Here is a 22,823-nt window from a genome sequence, read left to right on the forward strand (position 1 = left end):
AAATTTTTATGGTCAGTTTGAAATTCGAAACTCAAGCCTTTAGCATAGAGGAAGCCAGCAGTAAGATTGCAGATAGAGGATCTCTGTGAATAGTTTGTTTCTTCTCAAATGTGGTCAATTAACCTTATAAAATTTTTATGGTCAGTTTGAAATTCGAAACTCAAGCCTTTAGCATAGAGGAAGCCAGCAGTATGATTGCAGATAGAGGATCTCTGTGAATAGTTTGTTTCTTCTCAAATGTGGTCAATTAACCTTGAAACAGTGTTAAGGTACCTCCAATTGAAATTCAGAAAATAGGAGTACAAAGTGCAGGTGGTGTTTCTGAACTGCACTATGCATGCAAGCCCCGTAGGGATCCTGATGAAATGCAGGTACTCATTGCCTAGGTCTGGGGTAGGGCCCAAGATTCTTCATTTCTAACAGGCTTCTAGGTGACGCTCCTATTTGCCGGTCCCTGGAGACCATACTTTGAGTAGCAAGGATGTAGAATCCAGTCACTGAACCTCCTTGTCCGTGAATTACAATCATAAAGTCATCTTTTTACATATTTGGATTTATTGGGATCAATGAAAGTTGGTCAGCCTAGGAATAGATGACATTGATTCAATAAATGCTAGAGTAATGTGTGGGTTTGATCGCTTTATACTTCCTCAGTGTGCTGTTGTTTTCTACCTAAATAAGCATTTGATGATCTCCTTAATGAATTTTAAGAAGCTGAGGCTTTAGGCTAAAGTGTGAAACAGAAGTGTATTGGTACTCAGTTGATTAAGAAAAAAACAGTTTCCACAGTTGAAATCATTTCTGTGTTCTGTCTTGTGCCACTACGTGTTACAAATGTTCTTCCTCTCTCTCCATGCAGAGTATGATTTCTTCCATTGTGAACAGTACTTACTATGCAAATGTCTCAGCAGCAAAATGTCAAGAATTTGGAAGGTGGTACAAACATTTCAAGAAGACAAAAGATATGATGGGTAAGCAAAAAACCATCACAGCGGTGGCTACATACCATAACTTGTCATTTGGGGGTTTATCAAAGTCACATCTAAAGCCAGGTCTTTTGATTGCCCAATTAGAGATCAATTTAGAATGTTTCTTTGGGGGTGGGGAGTAGGTATGAGTATAATGAGATAATTAAATTCAATAAATGTTTGTGTTTAAATCAGCCAAACTGACGTGGTTGTCAGACATGCAGGAAATCGGGGTGTGAGGAGGGGAGCTGTCATTTTTTTAACATTTCAGTGAAGACCTAACCAGGCCTTGAATAACTAATATTAGTTGTGATTTCCTCTCAGAGGTAAATCACACTTTTGGGTTTTATGTTTTTGTTTGAGAGAAAAAGTGCCTATTTTTACACCCAATTTTTAAGAAAATTAAACAGTGTTAAACTCATTAAACTGTATTGGTAGTTTCCACAATTAAGATCAAGTGACTTTGTAGCTCTAGTCCCCAAACCCCTAGATAGGGACTTTGGTGAGCGTACTGCTTTACCATCAGTGCCGGAGAACTCATTGAACCGTTTCTAAACTTTTACATCCAATATAGCGTCCTATCTTAACATGTAACTTTAGATCATTATTTATTGTACAGGAGATACATTAAAATTATCTACAGTGTAAAATGACAGATAAAAGTCATGTGTTGTACCAAAGCATTTTAGATTACGGTGTTTTTTCCTCTGTGAAGTTTGTTGGTGTTCACAAAAGTAAGCACTGTGATTAAGGTTAATGTTTTAATTTCTATTAATGTTTTCTTTTCACATACTTGTACCTTCCAAATAGTATATTTTAAGATAATAATGGAATGGGATTTTTAATATGCATAGCATTATGCCCTGTTTAAAATCTATTTCTGTTTACCTCCATTACATTCATTTAATACAACAATAGTACCTTTTCCTCAAGATTTTAAGAGACAAGAGAACCCGACTTTTGAGCATGTTTTAGCTTTTAATATTTGAAGAAAAACCATCCATCTACCAAAACAGATTCTTTGCCTTTTATAGCTTGGGGCTGTAATGAAGACAATGCATCATTTTTGGAATAATTGCTTGAATTACTATTGTCTGTGAATGGCTGATATCACTTGGGCTGATATCACTGGTGGAAATTAAAGGTTTCTTCAATTCTTAGTTATATTTTGCATATAACAGTGACTATAGAAATATAAGTTCCTCTAAATATGAAAACTGCATATTTAATGAAAAGAGAAATGATTAAAATCAAGCTAGAGTCTATACATGGGAAGTATAGTGAACTATTTGGAAGACTTACCTATTCACATACAGTTCCATGCTTAGCTTTTCCAGGCAAGAGCATAACACCAGTCTCTTCCTTGTAGCAGCAAAGCATTTGACACACTTAGAGCTGACTCTCAGCCAGTCCACATGAAGGATCTAGCCAAGGGAAAAGTATTCATCCTGGGTAGGTTGGAATAAATTGTAAAATCGTGACAGCATCACCATTGTACCAGAACAACTACCTGCCCCTTCCTTGCAAGATTGTCTTTAGCATCTGGTGATAGCCATAGCTTCTTGGAAAGTGGGTCTTAGCAACAATGGACATACTGGCTTGCCATACAGTAAATCACTTGCTTCTTTCTAGGAAATACTGCAGATATACCTACCGCCCATGATGGTTAGAATGAAATGAAACTCAGCACAGTGTTCAGTATACACTCAGTTGTTACTACTCAATGACAGCATCACCATTGTACCAGAACAACTACCTGCCCCTTCCTTGCAAGATTGTCTTTAGCTTCTTGGAAAGTGGGTCTTAGCAACAATGGACATACTGGCTTGCCGTACAGTAAATCACTTGCTTCTTTCTAGGAAATACTGCAGATATACCTACCGCCCACGATGGTTAGAATGAAATGAAACTCAGCACAGTGTTCAGTATACACTCAGTTGTTACTACTCATTATTATGCCCTTTTTATTACATTGACTACTTCTTTATACTCTGGAGTACTAAAGTTAATATATATCATGAGAAAATATTTGTAAATTTCTTTAGTTGCTTATTATCATAAGCTTATTTTCTCAGCTCAGCTCACTGTTTCTAGTTGCCATTAAGCAAATGACATTCTTCTAGAAGCCATTTAAAAATAAACATCATTTCCTGTAAGATTTCTTGAGGTAATTGAGAGTCAGTAACAGTTTGACCCTAAAACTAGTCGCAAAGAATTTGGATATAATTGATTTTATGCCTTAAATTTAAACCACATTTAAAAAATAGAGATCAAGAGTGTTGTCCCACTTTCAAAGTTTGTAGCATTGTTCAGAAGAGGAAAACAAAAACACACCCTGGTGAGTTTCATCTTGAAATTGTTTTGGTTTCATTAGATCTTTGGTGTGCCCTGTGCCTACTGTCTCTTTTTTATTAAGGAAATAATCAAATCCCTATCAATGCCCGTCATTATTGGCTAAACATAATTTTGCTTTTTGTCCATTTTAGTCGAAATGGATAGTCTTTCTGAACTATCCCAGCAAGGTGCCAACCATGTCAATTTTGGCCAGCAGCCAGTCCCAGGGAACACAGCCGAGCAGCCTCCATCCCCAGTGCAGCTCTCCCATGGCAGCCAGCCCTCTGTCCGGACCCCTCTTCCGAACCTGCACCCTGGGCTTGTGTCAACGCCTATCAGTCCTCAATTGGTCAACCAGCAGCTGGTGATGGCTCAGCTGCTGAACCAGCAGTATGCAGTGAATAGACTTTTAGCCCAGCAGTCCTTAAACCAACAATACTTGAACCACCCTCCCCCTGTCAGTAGATCTATGAATAAGCCTTTGGAGCAGCAGGTTTCAACCAACACAGAGGTGTCTTCCGAAATCTACCAGTGGGTACGTGATGAACTGAAACGAGCAGGAATCTCCCAGGCAGTATTTGCACGTGTGGCTTTTAACAGAACTCAGGTCAGTTTTGTTGTATTTGTAAATGGTTCTGCACTCTCTCCCTTTCTCTCTCTCTCCCTCCATTCTTTACTCCCATCTCAGTAATGTGTATTCTTTTACTCTGTACTAACATTTTGTCTTTCTCTTCATGTGATCATATTGCTTGTTCTTCGTGGTTCCTAAATTTTATCAGTCCTTTCCCTATGATATACCTCCTCTATTAGGGAAAGCTGTGTACAGATTGATCCCGATTTGGAAGCCTTAAAAGAACAAGTTAAAAATGAAAATATGAAAAATATATCAAGCTGGCATTACCGATGCTTTTATATAATGGAATCATGGACTGTTAGTGGTAGACGGTTCAGAAAAGTTTCATGACTTGGTCATGACCATTGAGGGAATCCCAGGCGCTTCTAGCATAGTATCTTTTTTATGTTACCACCCACTTCAAACTTGAGTATATATATATGTACCCTGTGGAAGTTCTTCTTACAACTTTTTATTTTAAAACACCTTGAAGCTCAGTAGCAATTTCTGGCTTTGATTCTGAGCAGCTATTTTGAAAAAAATAATATGGCTTATTAACATAAAGTGTTTCTTAGCTTTGTCTTCTCCTTTATGTTAATTGTTAATGTTATTCCAAACCTTATTTTCTAGACCAGGAATCAGCAAAGTTTTTCTGTAATAGTCGAGATAGTAAATATTTTAGGCTTTAAGGGCCATAAAATCTCTGTCACATTGTAGAGTGATAAGGAATGGGTGTGGGTGTGGTGGTATTTCAATAAAAATATTTACAAAACAGGCCATGGGGCAAGCTTGGCCTTCAGGCCTTAGTTTGCAGACCCACGGGTTTTCAGACTTTTTTAAGGAGATCTGCATATGCCCCAGGGTTCACACTTTCATCTTCCTGGGCAAATTCCTGTGCCTGTGTTATCTGAATGGAGGATGTTTAGAGGCACACAGAGAAAAGATAATATACAATATGGAAGTCGTAAGTAAAGATGTTTGAGAAACCCTGAGCAAATTGATTCTATTCAACTGTGAATGAGAAGATTTTTTTTTTCTTTGTTTGAAAACTAGTATGATGTATATGGTGTTTATTTTTGGCCCAGGCACACTAAAAAACCAAAAGAACATATAACTTGGATTAGAATGAGGACATTATGTCTTTTCAACTTTCTTGTTTTACCGGTGCTCTTTTCTTTTGTCAATTTATTTTTGGTTTTTGGCCTGACTCATACTTTCCTCTCATATTTAAGTTACTTTGTTTATTACATGATTATAAGAATAAAATTCTGGTACAAAAATAATCTTGTATTAATTCCTTGTTGGCAGAGTTTCCATACCTAAGAGAATCCCAGCTGTGACTTATTTTTGGCTTGCCTTAACTACATTGAGAGATAGGAGACCTGACAAAGCCTTGAATTCTGCATTTGTTTTCAGTTTCTTCATCTGTTTTTTGTACATAATTTGTTTTTAAAACGGCAGTTGCACAAGGTTATGTCTCAGGTTAAAATTGTATGGTTTTACCTAGTTCCATATTTTTACAGCTTAAAGACTGTGTTCATTATTAGCTGGTAAATTTAATATGTCTATATTTCCAGTGGGGAGTAATTTTAAAAAATAAAATGAATGAGTGAATCAAAAGTCAGCCTTGTAGATATTCCTGTTTCTGTTAGTATTCTTTATTCTTGTAAATACCATAACCACTAGTAGTTCTCGGTACTGGACAAAAAACAGGTCTCTGCCTGAAAGTCCAGAAATGCTTGTTGAATTCAAAGCCCACAGACAGAGACGAAGTTGACGTGGACACAGCCGACATATAGATTTAGTAAATGTTTTAAAAATTGAGTGAATAGTTATTTCTAAGAGCACTAAGGAAACTGTGTATGGTGTGGAATGCCAGAAGAGTTGAGCTGAGGGAAAGGGGTGGGGGGGTGCTGGCCATTGCTGCAGTTTTTCTTCTCTTGAATTACGCTGTCGCAGCCGTTTCTGTGAAGAGTTGACCATTTGTTCTGCCTTTAGTTCTGAGGCTCACAAATCCCATGAATATCTGTAGGACTTGTTTCTAGAAAAAGACAGAATTTTCTCTCCTTTTATATCATATTAATCTCTTTGAAAAGATCATCATTTCTGTAGTTTACATAAAAAATAGTGACTTAATTTTTCTGATGGTGAGAGGAGAATGAAAACCTGGTACAGACTGATACAGTTGCCTCTTTCTTCATAATAGCCAATTTGAGAAAAAGTCATTACCAAAAAATTATTCTGGAGTCCTGCATTATAAAGGGGTTTGGTTTTAAACCTTTATATTGGTAATTGGTATTCCTCAGTAGTAGATGTTGGGCTATGTATGGAGCTGTTTGATTTAAATATGATTAATTTTATATGTATGTTTAAGTGTTCACTCTTTGATAACTAGCTTTTGCACATGCAAGCATGCATGTATTTTCAGTGATCGTACTTAAAAACCACACACATGTGCGCGCACACACAACTGCATTTTAATGATTATACATTCATATGAATGCATGTAGTGTGTTTATTTCAAAGTGTATGCATTTCAATAAAAGCAGGTGCGGAGTGAGAGTATGGTGTGAGTGTGGAGTACGAAAATACACATGCTAATGCATATGTATAGACAAGGAGCTCTGCAGAGTTAAATCACACCGCACATTTGTGTGCACTTATTACAATGTGCAATTCCAACTCCAAGTTAAAAAAAAATGTAAAATAAGTACATACAAATGCAAAATTATATGATATGGTCAGAGAAAGACTGTTGTACCCTGTAAATAGTATGTTAAAACATTAATTAATAGATAACACTGTTATGAATTGAGAAATATTTTAGTCTTGACAGCTCTTTGTAACTTTAAAATCCTGGATTTCATGTTTTAACTCTTGATTTGGAATTTTCTCATCATCTTAATATTGGGTCTCCTAAATTAAAACATCATCCTCTCTTAAGACTTACACACATGATAATTTTTTTTAAAAGGTGTGCCTTTTCTGAAAATTTATGGTGAAATTTATATAATTATTTGTTTTAAGGAATTTTCCCCGTTCTGAATTGATGGGCATATGTTCTTTAATTGCTGTTGAAGATACCAGCTTTTAGCATATGTCATTCATTCAGTTATGCCTACTCGATGTCTTTTTAATGGAAATCTATGGCTAAAAGTAATTGCCAAACCTTCTAGATTTATACTTTTCAATTCACTTGTCTGTATTATTGCCATTTAAAGGTTGTGATCCAAGAAAATATATTTCTTAATGCCGTTTGGTTTTTTAAAAAAAATAAAACCCAGAGTTTAACTCTCATCCCACTCTGTGGCTTTTTCCCCCTTTTCTCCCTCACCCCCCCCCCTTGTCTTTGGCACACTTTATTTTCCAGTAAAATAAAGAATGAAGATGGATTATTCAAAACTGATAACAGTAATGGACCATCATGTAATGTTTTATTGAATTTGAGTTCTGTAAATTATGTGGTGGAGAGAAATTTGCCTGCTTAAGTATAACAGAAATTGCTACTGTATTCCTATAATTCTTCACAGTGTAATTTAAGAAAAGTCCACTATCCATATCACTATTGAATAAAAGGTAAAAAGGTGCTATTACCCCAACGTGACAGCTCTCGATTAGCCTACCAAACGACAGAGATAAATGTGTCTGCTTATAACTTACTTGGCAGGAGTCCAAGGTAGTAGGTGGAGTTTGAAAATCGTCTTTCACCTGGACATGTGATTAAAAATTCACCAAACAGAGGCAGGTAGCCTTGAAGGCTATTCTACATATTTTCTTTTTAGGAAGGAGGTTTAATCAGATCATATTTTCTTTCTGAGGGCTTTGAAGTTCCATGAAGCTGATAAAATCTATTTGAATCAGTGATTACTTTCAAAGAGGAGACAAACGGGAGGCCAGACAGGCCTTTTGTTCAGATTGGCAGTCTCTTTCACTTATCTGTTGTTTTAAAGAATTCATAATTAGCTTTTGGAAGTACTGATAATATTTATTGAGGGTTTTTTCTTCCTTTTACAGTTACTAATGAATTTTACTTGTGATAACTTGTAAACTCTTTTTGGAATGTAGAAAAAGCTTTAGGAATTCATCAGTAAATTAATTCTTTAATTGAAAAAAAAAGAATTCTCACTTAACCACTATGTAATGACAATGCAGAATAGTTTTATGTTTTTATATATACAGCACACATCTAATTATTTGTAAGATGTGCGGTCCCAATGAAAGCCAGCTTCTCATTTCCAATATAATTAATATTCATGAGGTGCTGGTTACTTCCTATGTAACATATAAGTTCTCAAGTTTTTTCAGAAAAAATAACGACTAATGATTTTGTTTAGTTCTAACAAATTTATTGAGCACCTATGGTGCACAATATTGATGATGTTTTAGTCCTGGTGTTTTAGCATATTCTATGACATAACAAGTAAGTTACATGATGGTTTTGGCATACCGTTTTTTCGCATGAATTTTTGGTAAGAGGTCCCCTTTACTATCCACCATTGGGGATTACTACAGATGACCTTGACCTAACTTGGCAAGTCTCTTCTGTATTTTCAAATATGGGAAATGGGAAACGTGGATTGCCTATATCTTGAATCCATAAATGTAGCTTTTTAAGTAACAACAACCTGAACAGGACCGAAACATGCACTCCCATATCTAGGTTCTGATAGCAGTCATTTTGCATCCAGGATTATTGTAAAGTGACATGTTTTTTTTGTGTGTGTGTGTGTGGTTTTTTTTTAAACACTAATCAAAACAATTTCTAACAATTTTTTCAAGCATTTCCACCAGGGGGCACTCCCCTCATTGAAAGTTCTGGGCCAAAACCAAAAAAACACTGAAGGTTTCTAAAACACCTGAGACTGAGATTGTCTACACTGGCTGCTTTAGAGCTCTTTGAGTGTTCCCAGGTTTAAAACATTGCTTCAGACCATCAACATATTCCAGGCAGAAAAATTGCACCTGTTCCGGTAGAATAATTAAGTGGAAATAAAATGCTTTGCGCCTTAAACATTTGTATGCTCAAATGGAAAATCCACCAACATCAAAATATGCATAGGGAATTTTCTAAATTCTCTCCCAAGTGACATGCTGTCTTCTACTCTAAACCATACAGGGGTGACTTAGTCTCATGTTAACAAGGGCTAGAGAGAGAATATTATTATGTATTTTTCGTGTATTTGCTTTTCTCACTATAGGTTACTGTAGGTCTCTGCTGCCTCAAGAGACATTTTTGATAGAAATATGTGATGTATTACTGTGTTATTTAGGATTTTAAAATATCTAATTTCAAGTTTCCCAAATATAATAACATCCTAAATATTTATAGGATATCTTTTGTCCTATTTTTTTTCTTTAATTATTGAACAATTCGTATAGATAAACATCTCACAAAATGCCACATAACTTTTCATTGAAGGGCCACCCTGAGTGCTAATAATTACAATTAGAATTCATGTACAGGTAGCAGAATATCTATCTTGTTCTTAAGTTTCTATCACCTATTTGCAATTCTTTTCTTTTTGTGGTCTGTACAAACGTAATTAATTCATCTAGTAAATATTTACCAAACACTTTTGTGGCAGGCATTGTGCTAAGATGACAAAAATGAATATTAGATTATTATACTCAAGGAATTTATAACATTATGTATACTGAATATTTGCATCTATTGCTCTATTTCTGCGTGATTGATTATATTGCTTTGCCAAGCATATTTTTTGATATGTAATATTTGATGGGGAGGGGTAGAGAGCAAGGGCTATTTTATTATACCTGTTTTCAAACTTTTTTAAAGATCTGTGTGTTTTGGTTTCAGTATGACACATCAGGAACAGTCAATCTAATTAGTTGACCTTGTGCAAATTAAATAGCTGGATGATTGACTGCCTGTTTGACTGAATTTTAGCTAAATGGACTGGCTGTTTTGCTCTTGTGTAGACACAGTTGCAGCATTACTCGTTAGTATCATGAATGAAACTACATGTGCCCTTCATTCTTCAGTCACGGTTCCTATCGTGAAACTGAAAGTTCAGGTCCAATTTCCAGGCTTTTGTTGCAGTAGATCAAGTGAGAGACTTCTTTAAAATTGACTCTTAAGACCCCTGAGCCTGTTGGAGTTTCTTTTTAAAATATCAGCTTATAAATCATTTTAGAAGTGGACAGTGCTTTTATACAGTCTGCACCCAACTGTTAGGTTTAGGCTGTATGGTACATTGTTCTTGTGGAATTGTGTACACAACCAGATTTGCACTTCTAGGAAACCATCAAAAAACCCAAACATTATAACCTTGGGACTCCATCGTTTTGACGTGACAGTTTACCTTCCCTCCCCTAAATGTACCCTGTACTCACTCCTGCAAGGTTATTGGAAAGTAGATTTGCAAATTATATAGAAATTTTGATAAAATTTTATTCTCAGCTGTTTTATAAGAAGCTGATATTCTGGCTAAGTGAAGAAAACAAATGCGTCTTGAAGTCTGAGTATTATTTCATACACAAGACTGAAGAGAAGGTCTGCTCAGCCCTTAGAAAATAGAAAAATTTTCTTTTTCTTTCTTTTTTCTTCTGACTGGTAAGGGGATCGCAGCTCTTGGCACGGTGTTGTCTGCGCCACACTCAGCCAGTGAGTGCACCGGCCATCCCTATAGGATCCGAACCCGCGGCCTCAGTGCTAGCAGCACCGCACTCTCCCGAGTGAGCCACGGGGCCGGCCCAGAAAAATTTTCTAATACTTCTGTTTCTTATTATCTCTTGAACACATTGGAGAAAAACATTTATTTTTTAAAGAGTTCTTCCAAAAGTTAAAAAAAAATTAGTTGAAAATTTTTCAAAATTTTAGTTGAATGCTCTATTATTTGTGGGAGAAAGACACCTTAAAGAAGTTTTCTGATGGTTGTGAATTTTATTCTATCACTGATAATGATTTTTATTCTCCAAGAAATTCGATAATTATAGAATTTGACAATATTCTTTTCCGTGGCATGCTATGATGGATTTTTGCAATGTGGAAAAGTGGTTATGTATCTCAGATTTTATCTATGGTTTCTGAAGTTCAAAATTTCAACTTGTTACCCAGCAATATTGTATAACAAAATAGCATTTAGAATCCTTTGGGATAGTCAGTGTGGTTCCCGTTAAATGGTAAATTGAAAGGGTCACCTGGTTTCATTTAATCTGATAATTTAAAAATTAAGGAAAAACTTAAAATATTGCCTGTGAAAATATAGAATAAGTCTTAGGTGATGCTTTAGTAATAATTCTTTTTTTCTAATATGTACAATTCATTTTCTGATTTTTTTTTAAAGTACTACTTACTTGTCTAGAAATGTCTGTGTATCTTTATATATTGGGCTATTGGCATTCCACTGCCTTTGTCTAGGCAGCTTGAGAACTATACAGTTTAATGCTGTTGTATTATGAGGATTTCATTTATTCCTAACTTCCCTCGATCGTCTGTCTGTGAAAGATTTCATGGCAAGTTAAGCTACTCAAAGGAAGGAGACCAATTAGGCAGTTTCAGTTTATGTTATATGTAAAGCAGATGCTTAATAAAATTAAGAATACAATTGAGGCTCTCTTCTCCACCACTTCAATTGTAACTAATATATTCCTATGCAGAATTAATGCCTCTGACTGTTCATTTACTAAACAGAGTGGAGAAGAAAAGGGGAGCTCAGCGCTGGCTGGGCAGAGCACTAGAGCAAGCTCACCCTGTGTCTTTCATTCCCTGCAGGGCTTGCTTTCAGAAATCCTCCGAAAGGAAGAGGACCCCAAGACTGCATCCCAGTCTTTGCTGGTAAACCTTCGGGCTATGCAGAATTTCTTGCAGTTACCAGAAGCTGAAAGAGACCGAATATACCAGGACGAAAGGGAAAGGAGCTTGAATGCTGCCTCGGCTATGGTTCCTGGCCCCCTGATAAGCACACCGCCCAGTCGCCCTCCCCAGGTGCAGTCTCCTTTTTCTCCTCGCCATTCTTCTTTTTGCTTTTCTTTTTTTCCTTAATGTTTGGGAAAGAATCTCAGCAAGAAATTAGGTAGATATAAATAATTTTTTTAAAAAACTTATGGAGTTGGTTGAGGAGAATTTGGTCCCAAATCACTAATCCTGGTATAAAAACAATAAGCCACTAATTAGCTAGAGGAAAGAAAATTGCTTTGTGTTGCTTCATGCTACGGGTTCTTTGGGGTCAAAGTAGGCTTTAAATGGGGTATTTGTCTCTACTAGAGTTGTTAAGGAAGGAAGTATTTTTAAACTCCATAGGAAGAAAAACAGTCACTTTTATCCCTATCAGTTTTAGAACCGCCGTTTGAATAGTAAATAAATAAAAATAAATAATTCCATTTGTATTTATGCTTTCCAATACGAACTGCAGCTGGTACCAATTACACATCATCTCGTTTGTAATCTTTCATAATTAAGTTTAATACAATCCTTGAAGGCAGCTTTAAATGGGGCTGATAAGGAATTCTGTTCATATTCCCAGAAATGGGCACATTTTCTATTTCTCCAAATTTTTGCACTTCTTAGGAAGAAAAAGTCATCTTTCAGGTAGCTTTGTGTATGTGCATCTGTATTGGGTTATTTTTTAATCAAGTTTAAAAAGTAGCCTCATAACTATTATGAAAATTCAAGAAATTAGTTTTTAGTGCAAGCCATTAGATAAAAGTTTGATAACTAATGGATTAGACTCAAAATCCATAAGCAAATGTATTTTCTTATGTATTGTATTTGTGGCATGCACAACTAATAAAAATAAGTTCAGCTAAAACTGGATAGAAATTGAATGTGGAACACAAGTTCAAAGTATTCATATAACATTATGTCATAAAGAAGTTATATTTTAGTGTTATTTCAATTCATCAGTATTAAAAAGTAATTGTACATTTTCAGGTATAGAAATCCAGAAAAAACTTCAACACAAAGAATGAAACTGCTACAGATACTTTGTAAATAAGGAAGAGATATAATATTTAGCTACTTATTGAGGATCTTAAACTGCTTATCATAATGTTCTAAAAAGATTATTTTTTGGAATCCTCACAAAGATCTGTGTTTTCCATTTTATGTAATGAAAATCTATCTGGTCCTGGTGTTTTTAGGAACAAACTTAAGTCATCGCTGTAATTGTGGATAGGAAAGTCGTTTTTCTCTAGGAGGAAAGAATGGCATCTGTACACATATATTCACACCCACCTGCCCACACACACACAGCTGCTGAGTTTGATTTGTAAAACCTTCTATAAAATACTTCTTAAGGTAGAGAATGAAGAACTCTGTGTGTGTACACACACACACACACACACACACACACACACACACACACACACACACACGACTTTTTTGTTTGGGTGGCTGGCCATTATGGGGATCTGAACCCTTGACGTTGATGTCATAAGGTGGTGCTCTGACCAACTGAGCTAACTGGCTAGCCCTATACATATATGACTTTTGTAAAAGTGATTAAATAAAAAAATACTGTACTTTGGTTTAACACTTTTTTTTTTTGGCCATGTTTAGTGTTATAATACTGTTATCAGTTAACTTTGCTCCTGTGGTTATCACTGATAGGCCTTTGCATAGAGTTATTTTACTTAAGACTTAATCTTCAATACTAATAAAAGAATGGTTTACTTAAGACCTACATGAACTTCAACACTGACCTTTTGTTTTTTTTTTAATAGTTTCTTAGTACAGCTTTTGTTTTCCAGTTTTCCTAGTATTTTAATGGTTTTGTTTTCCAAATGTAATTCTGTTATCTTTATTCATCAAAGTTTTTTCTTTAGACAAAGTTACACTAATTTTTATTAAGCGATTTTTTTTCCCCCCGTATTCTGCTAAGATACTATTGGGTAGCTCTCCTATACAAGGGTACTTGAAAATGTTTGCGGAAAATAGAATTAAAAGATAATACAAACCTTTACATGATCTTTTTGATGTACCCTCATATATATGTTTAAAGGCCTTATGCACTGATAAGCTGGGATAAAAATATGTATAATTTATTTTGGCCTGAGTTGTTGATTAACTGGTTGAACCACCCTTAGCTATATTTGTTTGTTCTCAAGAGAGGTTGAGACCAAGTCCTTATTAGCTGGGGTATTCACCCAGTGATGAACATCTAAAGTATATAGATACCATAGATTCTTAGCTAAACTCTTTCAAAGAAAATGTTTCTAGTAATGCAGTATTGTTGGTTGTCCGAAATGATTATTTGATGTGTGTGTATGTATGTGTGTAATTTTATTTCACTGCTGTAATATAAATCTTTAGGGTATCTTATTTGCCTTACAGAAAATCCCTTTGCATTACTTATGTATTAAAGGTATTATCGATGCAAAATGAGTACTTTCGATTTGAAAGAACAGTTATAGAGCAGTTGTATTAGTACTGTTTTGCAGCAGTTGAAATCATGCTTAAACTGGAACCAGTACACCACAAGTAAGGGTTTAATGTGCTTATTACAAATGACTGAAATGGGAGGAAAAATAGAGGAAACCATAGATACAGGAACAGACTGCAAAATTTTGTCTTTTTTAATCTTATATTTTGCCAGAGAAGAGTCTATATGAAATCACTGTGCATTTTATTTCTCCCAAAATGAAGAGATTTGAAACATATTTTGAGACAAATGTTGAGTTTGGTTTAGACCTGAACTCTTATTTCTTTCTAAAGAACTGTTGATTAAAGGCAGAGGCCCTTAGTGACTCACAGAACATCAAGGCCATCTTTAGGCCTGAGAGACTAGATTCTATTTGAGGTGCTTGTAGAGTGCAGATGACACATAAGATGATTTTGGAATGTCCCTGATGCATACCAGACTGAGGACCTAATTAATCTATTAAGGAACTTGGATTCTAAGTCATCATCAAGAAAGGGCTTCCCTGGGTAGTCAGGCCCCAGGTATAATTCCTAGGAGCACCTCACCAGGGAGACACCGAGATCAGCCTTGGGAAACACCAGAGCTCTTGGCAGGCCTGAGCAAGGTGAGATGACTCCTGTGCAGACATGTCCCTTATGCTGCAGTAGGGATAGCCATGCCGTGTGCTTTGTCCTCTGCGTGGGGCAATATGCTCTGGGTCAGACCTGTTTGCCCGAAAAGCATATTTTCACAACTTACATGCTGTAATTCAAGAAATAAGAATACCTTGCACTTGATAATGGTTCACAGTTTTCTAAGCACCTTCACATACATTAATTTGTTGAATCCTCAATACCAACCTTTTTTGCTGGGAGAAAAATGAAAAAAAAAAAAAAACAAGTTTAAAGTTTAATCAAAATTTTCAAGTTCCCGGCTGGCCGGTTAGCGACACTGGTTAGAGTGCAGCCTTACAGCAGCAAGGTCATAGGTTTGGCTCCCCATACTGGCCAGCTGCCCCCCCCAAAAAAAATTCATGTTCCCCTATTAATTTTTTTGCTCTTTCTTCTACCTCAAGCCACCTACTCAGAATACAAGCAAACTTATTTTAGAAAGGGGGAAATGAAACTTGGGTACTTTTGGTTTTTTGGTTATGAAGGAAGGGAAGTTTTATTGTTAGATGGGGAAGAGGAACACATATGAGAATATTGTCCTGATAGAATAAATGTTTGACAAATGATCCACTTGGGAAGATTTTGGAGAATGGAGTTTCTGGGATTGTGAGGAAAATACCCCTTCCAAACTTTAGTCATATGAAAATATCTTGGAGAATCCAATCCCCTCCAAGGTTCTCTGTTTTTTAAAGGTTTCTTTTCTGACTACGCTTTGCAAATTTACAAATTTATGTGACGAGTTTATTAGAGGAATTTTTTTAGTAGTAATTATTACTTTCTGAGAATGATCCATTCTACACAATCCCCTCCAAGGTTCTCTGTTTTTTAAAGGTTTCTTTTCTGACTACGCTTTGCAAATTTACAAATTTATGTGATGAGTTTATTAGAGGAATTTTTTTAGTAGTAATTATTACTTTCTGAGAATGATCCATTCTACAGAACAGATCAGTTTTAAATTGATGATTTCTACCTTAGGTGTTTGCTTATCCTGGTTTTATTTGTGTATTTTAATATATGTGACTTTTGGAGTTAAATTAATTTAGTAATTTCCGTTTCCATAAGGACTGTTTGAAAGCATATAATAATCAAGTTATAACTTACACGAGTTATATAATTATTTTTTTCTTCATCTTTTACATCTCTTTATGTAATTCTTTAGTTTCTTCTAAACTATGGTGTAATATAACAATGCCTTAGAATATGTGTGAAGTTTATATAAGGAATATATAATTAATCTGGTAGGTGTATATTTGTACCTTTCCATCTCTTTACAACATATCCCTCAATAATAGAATGGAACATAGGTTTGTCTTGATTTCAGGTTCAGTTACAGGCAGGAACTTAACACTTGATGAAAGTTTTGTTATGGATCCCTTGAACAACATTATTTAGTCATTTATTTTGGTGGCTGGCTGGTACATGGAACAACATTTTTTTTAACATCTCATGTATGTGTTTATGAAATGCTTCCATTAATATTCATCTTTTAAAAGCTAGAGGCCTTTTAAAATTTAGATTTGGAAAATAGTTAATATTGTTCCTACAAAAGGAAGAAGTATCTAGAAAGATCAAACCACGGTACTAAAGACCATGTTTATATATAAAAATTTGAGAGTGGGAACTATTTTTTATCACCAATGAGAATGCCACAGAGTAACACATTTCTTATACAGAATAACTAAGAAAACATTTATAGTTTGCATACCTCGAAAAATTCAGGTTGGATTGTTGATATTAATTATAAAACCATTAGTTACTAAAAATTAGACATTAATGAGCTAGATTTAGAAAAGGGCCACTAAAAAGCAGGTCCACCATGTCTTAAAAAAAAATAATAATTTCTCCAAGTAAAGAAGACCCAATAACATCATGAACTTGGTATAACTCCATGGTTTCTAAGATATAAGCACTAGCATCAGACAGACTTAACTTCAGATCTCAGCCTTGCCCCCTGGTCAAATTACTTAACCATTTTGTTTTTAACAGTTTTCCCAATTTTAAAGTGGGGCAATCATAGTACCTACTCAGGGCTGTAATGTGGGTTAAGAAGTTAATATATGTTAACACAATGACCAGAACATAATAAACAACTAGTAAATGTTAGCGTTATCAAAATTATTAAAGCTACATAAAACTTTAAATTTTGTGTGAGAGCTGTGTGCTTGCTTGCAGGCAGTTTCTCATGCGTCAAAGAGCAGTACATTCACCAATCAAGACCCAAGTAGACTTCATTTTGTGTAACCTAAAAGTATTATTTGATGCATTCGGCAATCCATGAAGAAGCAAAATAGAATTTTTCTGGAAAATTTGTGTTCTGCTGCACAATTTTAGTGAAATAAAAAGCAGACCCTAGTGCTGCACCCTATCCCCACATGGGAGGGTAAATAGTAGAAGCTCCAGTTCTCAACTACTTGTAATAACTTCCCGGCGCCGCCGTAATGATGGAGTAGTAAGCCCTACCTTGATAAAAGCTATTCAGAAAGCAATTGCATTTATTTTACCTCCTGTGCTATTTGCGGAGAAGAGCTGAAGAGTAGTTTGTTTTGCCTGGAATGAACTACTTTATGAATTTTAATGTGTGATATAATATTAAAAGCTAAACCAGGATTAAAGAAGAATTTTTTTTGTACTAAGCTAAAATAGTACTTAGTAGAGTGAGGTATAAAAGATTTTTGTTTCCATTTTTACCTGGGGAAAAATTTAGCTTTCATATTTTTGAAATGCTGTCCAAGTCAGTTCCCCTTAAGCAATAGCTTGTGTTTAGGAAGAAATGTGATTCCAGACTTCTAATAGCTTATCTATGATAAGATGCATATCTGGGCCGACAAAACGTGGTAAAGAAGAGCTTTTCTAAATATTTTTAAAATAAGTAATACAGATACTTTCTAACTTTATATTTTATAAAGTTTTGCCATCACATTCTTTTTTTAAGTGTTTTATGTATTATTTTCCACTTGTGTTTTGAGTGTGTCTTAGTTACTAGGAAATGATTGATTTTTTTATGACTTTGAATTCTTGCTTTTTGGTTTAAGTTGCAATTGCTTTATAAAAAAAAAAATTAAACAGAAATTTTTAGAAACAAAATCACAGGGTTGAAATGAAGATTACATACAGCCCACCTCGAAGATAAATTCTTAAACATAATTTTTACAAAGGAATGAAAATTGTTTAAAAATACTCTGAAACACCAAATTTCCAAAGCCTCCTCTCATAGCTATTGCTAAGCAGATTGCTACCAAGGAACTGTTTCTTCCAATGCACTGGACTTCGTACCTCCATTTCCATAACATTCAATTTTCAAAGTGATTGAAATGGCTTTTCTTTTCTCTTTCATTTAAGCAGTGAGAAAAATAGGTATTAGAAGGGACCCCATGGGGTGATCAAATCTATCCCCTTGCCTTTTCAAAGCAAGACCACCCCAAAGCAAAGTTTAGAATCTCACCAAAGCAACTTTGTGGGCAATTTATGGTAATGAGTTAACTCTTCTGGCTCCTAAAGTGGCATTTAGTAGATTATTGCTTCAAAGTCCCTTTGCCTTCTTAGTGGCCTCCAGTCGTTAATACACCTCTGTGAGTGCCCTTGCTTACTAGAGTCCCAGAGCTGGAGAGGGAACTCTGGAGATCTAGCCTAGACTCTTGCCATGTAAGCTGATAGTTTAAGGGAGGTGAGGCCCAGTGTTGTCACTTGTCCTGCTTCACCAGCTGTGTCCTCTTCAGGCCTGTGGTCCAACTATTTCCTGGTGTTATCCTGTCCTTGGTAGAATAAGCAAGAAGGGAATTATTTTGCTACCTGCTAGACGTTAGAAGTATTCAGAAGGTACATTTTAAAGGGGACTCATATTTACTCTTTAAGTCCAGAGAACCGAATAGCCTAGGGTAACTTCTGTACCTCTTTTCTTACCAAGTATTTTGGCGATAGAATGAAATAAACCTGCTGTTTGACTAGGGAGGAATGTCATTTAATGCCAGAAAAAATGGAGAACTGAATAGCCTAGGGTAACTTCTGTACCTCTTTTCTTACCAAGTATTTTGGGGATAGAATGAAATAAACCTGCTGTTTGACTAGGGAGGAATGTCATTTAATGCCAGAAAAAATCATTTGTTTATCCTAAAATGCATTTCATTTTCTATTGTTCATAGTTTGTATGAGAAATTGTTCAAGACGGTAAGTTTCTAGAGGGCCCGAAAAAGTAAGGTCCTTAATCATTTTGCTGGGAGAAATGGTCCTGCCTCTGTAGAAATTTTTCATTTACATTTTTATCAATTTCCTGGTAAAAAGTCGGCTGCATATTTCATATGTAAGGTTTTTTCAGGCTGATTTATACAGCTGCAAAATAAAAATTAAACTTGGAGTTGTAAAAATTAATAATAATATAAATAAATTTTGAGGTTAAGATTTGATTTTCTCCCTTAAACTTTTTGGCATTTTCCTTCTGATACCTGTATCATTATTACCAAAGTCATTGATACTACTTTTTCACTCAAGATTATACATTTTGAACATATTTGTAAAGTCATTGATTGTATACTTTATGTAACTTACAGTAATGTTCTATTAAATATTGTGAAACATTTTCTTATTGTCTGGTGTCGCAAGTCAAAAAGAAATAGTTATATATAGGAGTGCCAGGAAAAGGATGAAATAATTATACAGAACAGCTTGGACATGCACGTGTAAAATGCAACCAGCCTTTATGATAATTAAGCAAGGTACTCTACCTGTTTCATGGATGGATAGAAGGTTTAAATATGCAGTTCTGTAAATGGCTTTGTTATGGAAGATTTTAAAAATGAAACATAAGAGGAAAAGTCATAAAAAAGAGTCTAAAATTAAAAAGGCCATAGTATGTAATAGCTATTAGTGATGCAATTGTCTGTTAGGCACCGGGAACTCAGTGAAGATACAGCACTGTGCATTATGATTTTTAATTGTGAATTTCCTTTGTTAGGATTGCAATGGAAGGTAATTGGGAGACAATTAGTTTAGGGTTTTCAAGTCTTTGAAACTATTTCGTTTTCCAGAAAACTTACTTTATGGCATTATAATTCCTGGCTGTCAGCTGGCAGTTGCTGTGGTATTACAGTGTGACTTCCTTAACTTAAGCAATCTGATCTCGGGGTAATAACTAATGTTGAATGACTGCACTGTTGATCACCTGGATCATAAAAAGAGCAACAATGTCCAGTTTGGATGCTGAGCCTGAGAAGCTTCAAAACAATTTGGCCAATGAAAAATGACAGCCATGTTCAAAATGTTTTGTAGGTGAAAACAGCCACTATTGCCACTGAGAGGAATGGGAAACCAGAGAACAATACCATGAACATTAATGCTTCAATTTATGATGAGATTCAGCAGGAAATGAAGCGCGCTAAAGTGTCCCAAGCACTGTTTGCAAAGGTTGCAGCAACCAAAAGCCAGGTAAGAGCCTCTGTTAGGCATTGAAAATGTTTATCTGTGATGTCTGTGGAATTTTCATTAAAAGGGGTGTCTATTTTCAACATGAATTTGCATCACTGAGAAGTCACAATCTCCAGTATCATTTGCAGAGCTCTAAGATGAAACAATGTTCAGATTTAGGTTATAGGCACTGGCTTCTGTTTCTCCCAACAGACAACTTCCCAGACCAAAGATTTCTCAGTAAATCCCTGAGTCAGTTAATAGTTGTTTTCAGAAGAGGAATATTGTAATGTACATAGAAAGTCTCTCACTCTTGTCTGTTGCAGTAGACTAAGTAACTGGAATTACTATCGTTTCATTATTTCTTAGATGATCTTGACTTCCATCCTAAAATATTACAAACATCATATAGTTTCTCCTGTTCCAACTCAGCTGTCTACAACTATTAGGTGTACTCATTAAAACAAATTGGCACATGCACATATATATATTTGAATATTAATGATTTTAGATTATCTGTAGATGTATACAAGACACAAAAATTGAATTACAATTAGAAAAGTTTTCCAACTCTGCTGAATTTACAGCTGGATAGACTTGAACAGGAAAAGCTGCAAAGCTCTTTGTTTTTTCTTGTTTTTGTGGCAAATCTCTGCAAAACAAGAAAAAAACAAAGGATAGATAATGCAGTCTTTTATTAGTTTAATTTTCATATATTGATAATTTATCTTCATCAAAAGTAGAATCATCTTTATGAACAAACATAATTATGTATAAACCCTTCTCCAAAACCAAGAATACTTTTTAAAGGACAAGAAGAATACTAAATTCTCCTCCCTTTCGCAAAAGGAGTTGATAACACTTTCAAGGTGAGATTTAGAGGCAATCAAGAGCTCCAGGTGAGACTTTAACAACTTGAAATTTTACACAAGTATATTTTCATTATCATTAATGAACCCTCTTTTATAAAACAGCCTGGCTGTTGTCAACTTCTGATAAAATATACAATCCTGGGAGTATTTACAATGTGATGTATTTATAATACTGTTTCTTTTCGTCTTTTCCTAAAATTTTACTATATCAACATTTACACTAGCAGTATTAATAGTGGTACTTGATGGGAGTTTTGCTTTAGAAAAATGTTCTTGTTTAAGTTATAGGCTGGATGAAATACTTAAGGGATATCTTGGAAATGTTATATAAAAATGATTAAACTCAAGCTGTGGACTGTAAAAATTATAGCTTTATAGGCCACATGCCTGCCTACCCTTCAATCACTTGTCAAAGTGATAATTTCTACAATAATATGTTTCTTTTATTGTGAGATTCTAAACATCAAGTGCTGTTTAAACATTAAACTGAATTGTTTATGTTAGTGCTGTACTCAGCGTGTCATACATCAGGCCACCGTAATCTCTCATGGAATGTAAAATTCTGTCATGAATCATGGCTTGTATATCGGAAATTACTGTAATTTTGATTGGAAATTACAGGGCTCTTGAAATGTTTCTAATTATGATAGAATGTTAGAGCCGCTTCAAACCTGTATGCTTCTTCAGATGTCTTCATTTACATGCCAAGACTATGCATTAAGGAGAAATGTCCTGTTCTCACTTTACCCCCCACCCACCCACCCGCTCTGCACATTCTTGTTTTGGCTACTTAGTCTAATTATGATGAGGAGCTCATATTTAAATATATATTATCCTGCCTTTCTTTCTGATCCTGTGTCTTTTCTTTCCTGACCTGTTCTGTTATCAACAGACTGCATTTCCTATAAGGGCCAAACACTTTCCCTAAATCTCCACAACAATCAAAAATTAATATTAAAACTTTTCAGTAACTGTCATTTAATTGCCTGTCACTGATTTAATTCAGTTTAGTCCCCCACCCCTAATTTCTTTTCTGACTGTGGTATAACTTCCTGGTTAACAGCCCCTGGGCTGCCTTTGACTTCATTCTTTCTTTTAAATGATTCCCCATATTCTCCCCACCTGGGCTGAGTTGCTGATTTTGGAGCTATTCAGAAAGTAGCAGCAATTGGCTGATAATGTTACCTTTGTCCCCCCGTCCTGCAAAGCTCCTCGGGAGTCTCTTCCAGCAATATTGATGGGCAACTTCCAAGCATCTGCTAAGATGGTGTATTTCACAAAACCACCAAAGCTTTTAGCTAATCTCCTCATTACTGGTTGAGAGAGAATCCAAGGGGCCAATTGTAGGCTGTGAGGTCAAGCAAACTGTTAACTTTCGTTCCCTCAGATGCCTAACTTCTAATTTTCTTAACTTCCTAGCAGAGCATTTTTATAGTTTTCTCTTAGTTATTCACTTTAGATGTTAGCAGTACCTTCTCTACGAAAATGTGTGCAAAGATTGATGATTACTTAAAAACGAGACAGTTCAAACACTGTATGTATCACTAACAGCAAATCTGACTTCACAAGGAGAGGTGATCATGTACTTAGGGTCTGTTCTCCTGCCA

General features: G+C 35.3%; 1 protein-coding gene across 1 annotated transcript in view; it reads left to right on the forward strand.

Moving 5' to 3' along the window:
• The window catches only part of SATB1 (SATB homeobox 1), a 79,047-nt gene that overhangs the window by 28,032 nt on the left and 28,192 nt on the right, over positions 1–22,823 (forward strand). The window contains exons 6-9 of the mRNA XM_008587391.1: positions 860–971; positions 3,455–3,909; positions 11,651–11,863; positions 20,210–20,365. Coding sequence (XP_008585613.1) covers positions 860–971; positions 3,455–3,909; positions 11,651–11,863; positions 20,210–20,365 — 936 coding nt within the window. The remainder of the gene's footprint in view (positions 1–859; positions 972–3,454; positions 3,910–11,650; positions 11,864–20,209; positions 20,366–22,823) is intronic.

The sequence above is a fragment of the Galeopterus variegatus genome, unplaced genomic scaffold (assembly GCF_000696425.1).
Source record: "Galeopterus variegatus unplaced genomic scaffold, G_variegatus-3.0.2 Scaffold4363, whole genome shotgun sequence".
Classification (NCBI taxonomy): domain Eukaryota; kingdom Metazoa; phylum Chordata; class Mammalia; order Dermoptera; family Cynocephalidae; genus Galeopterus; species Galeopterus variegatus.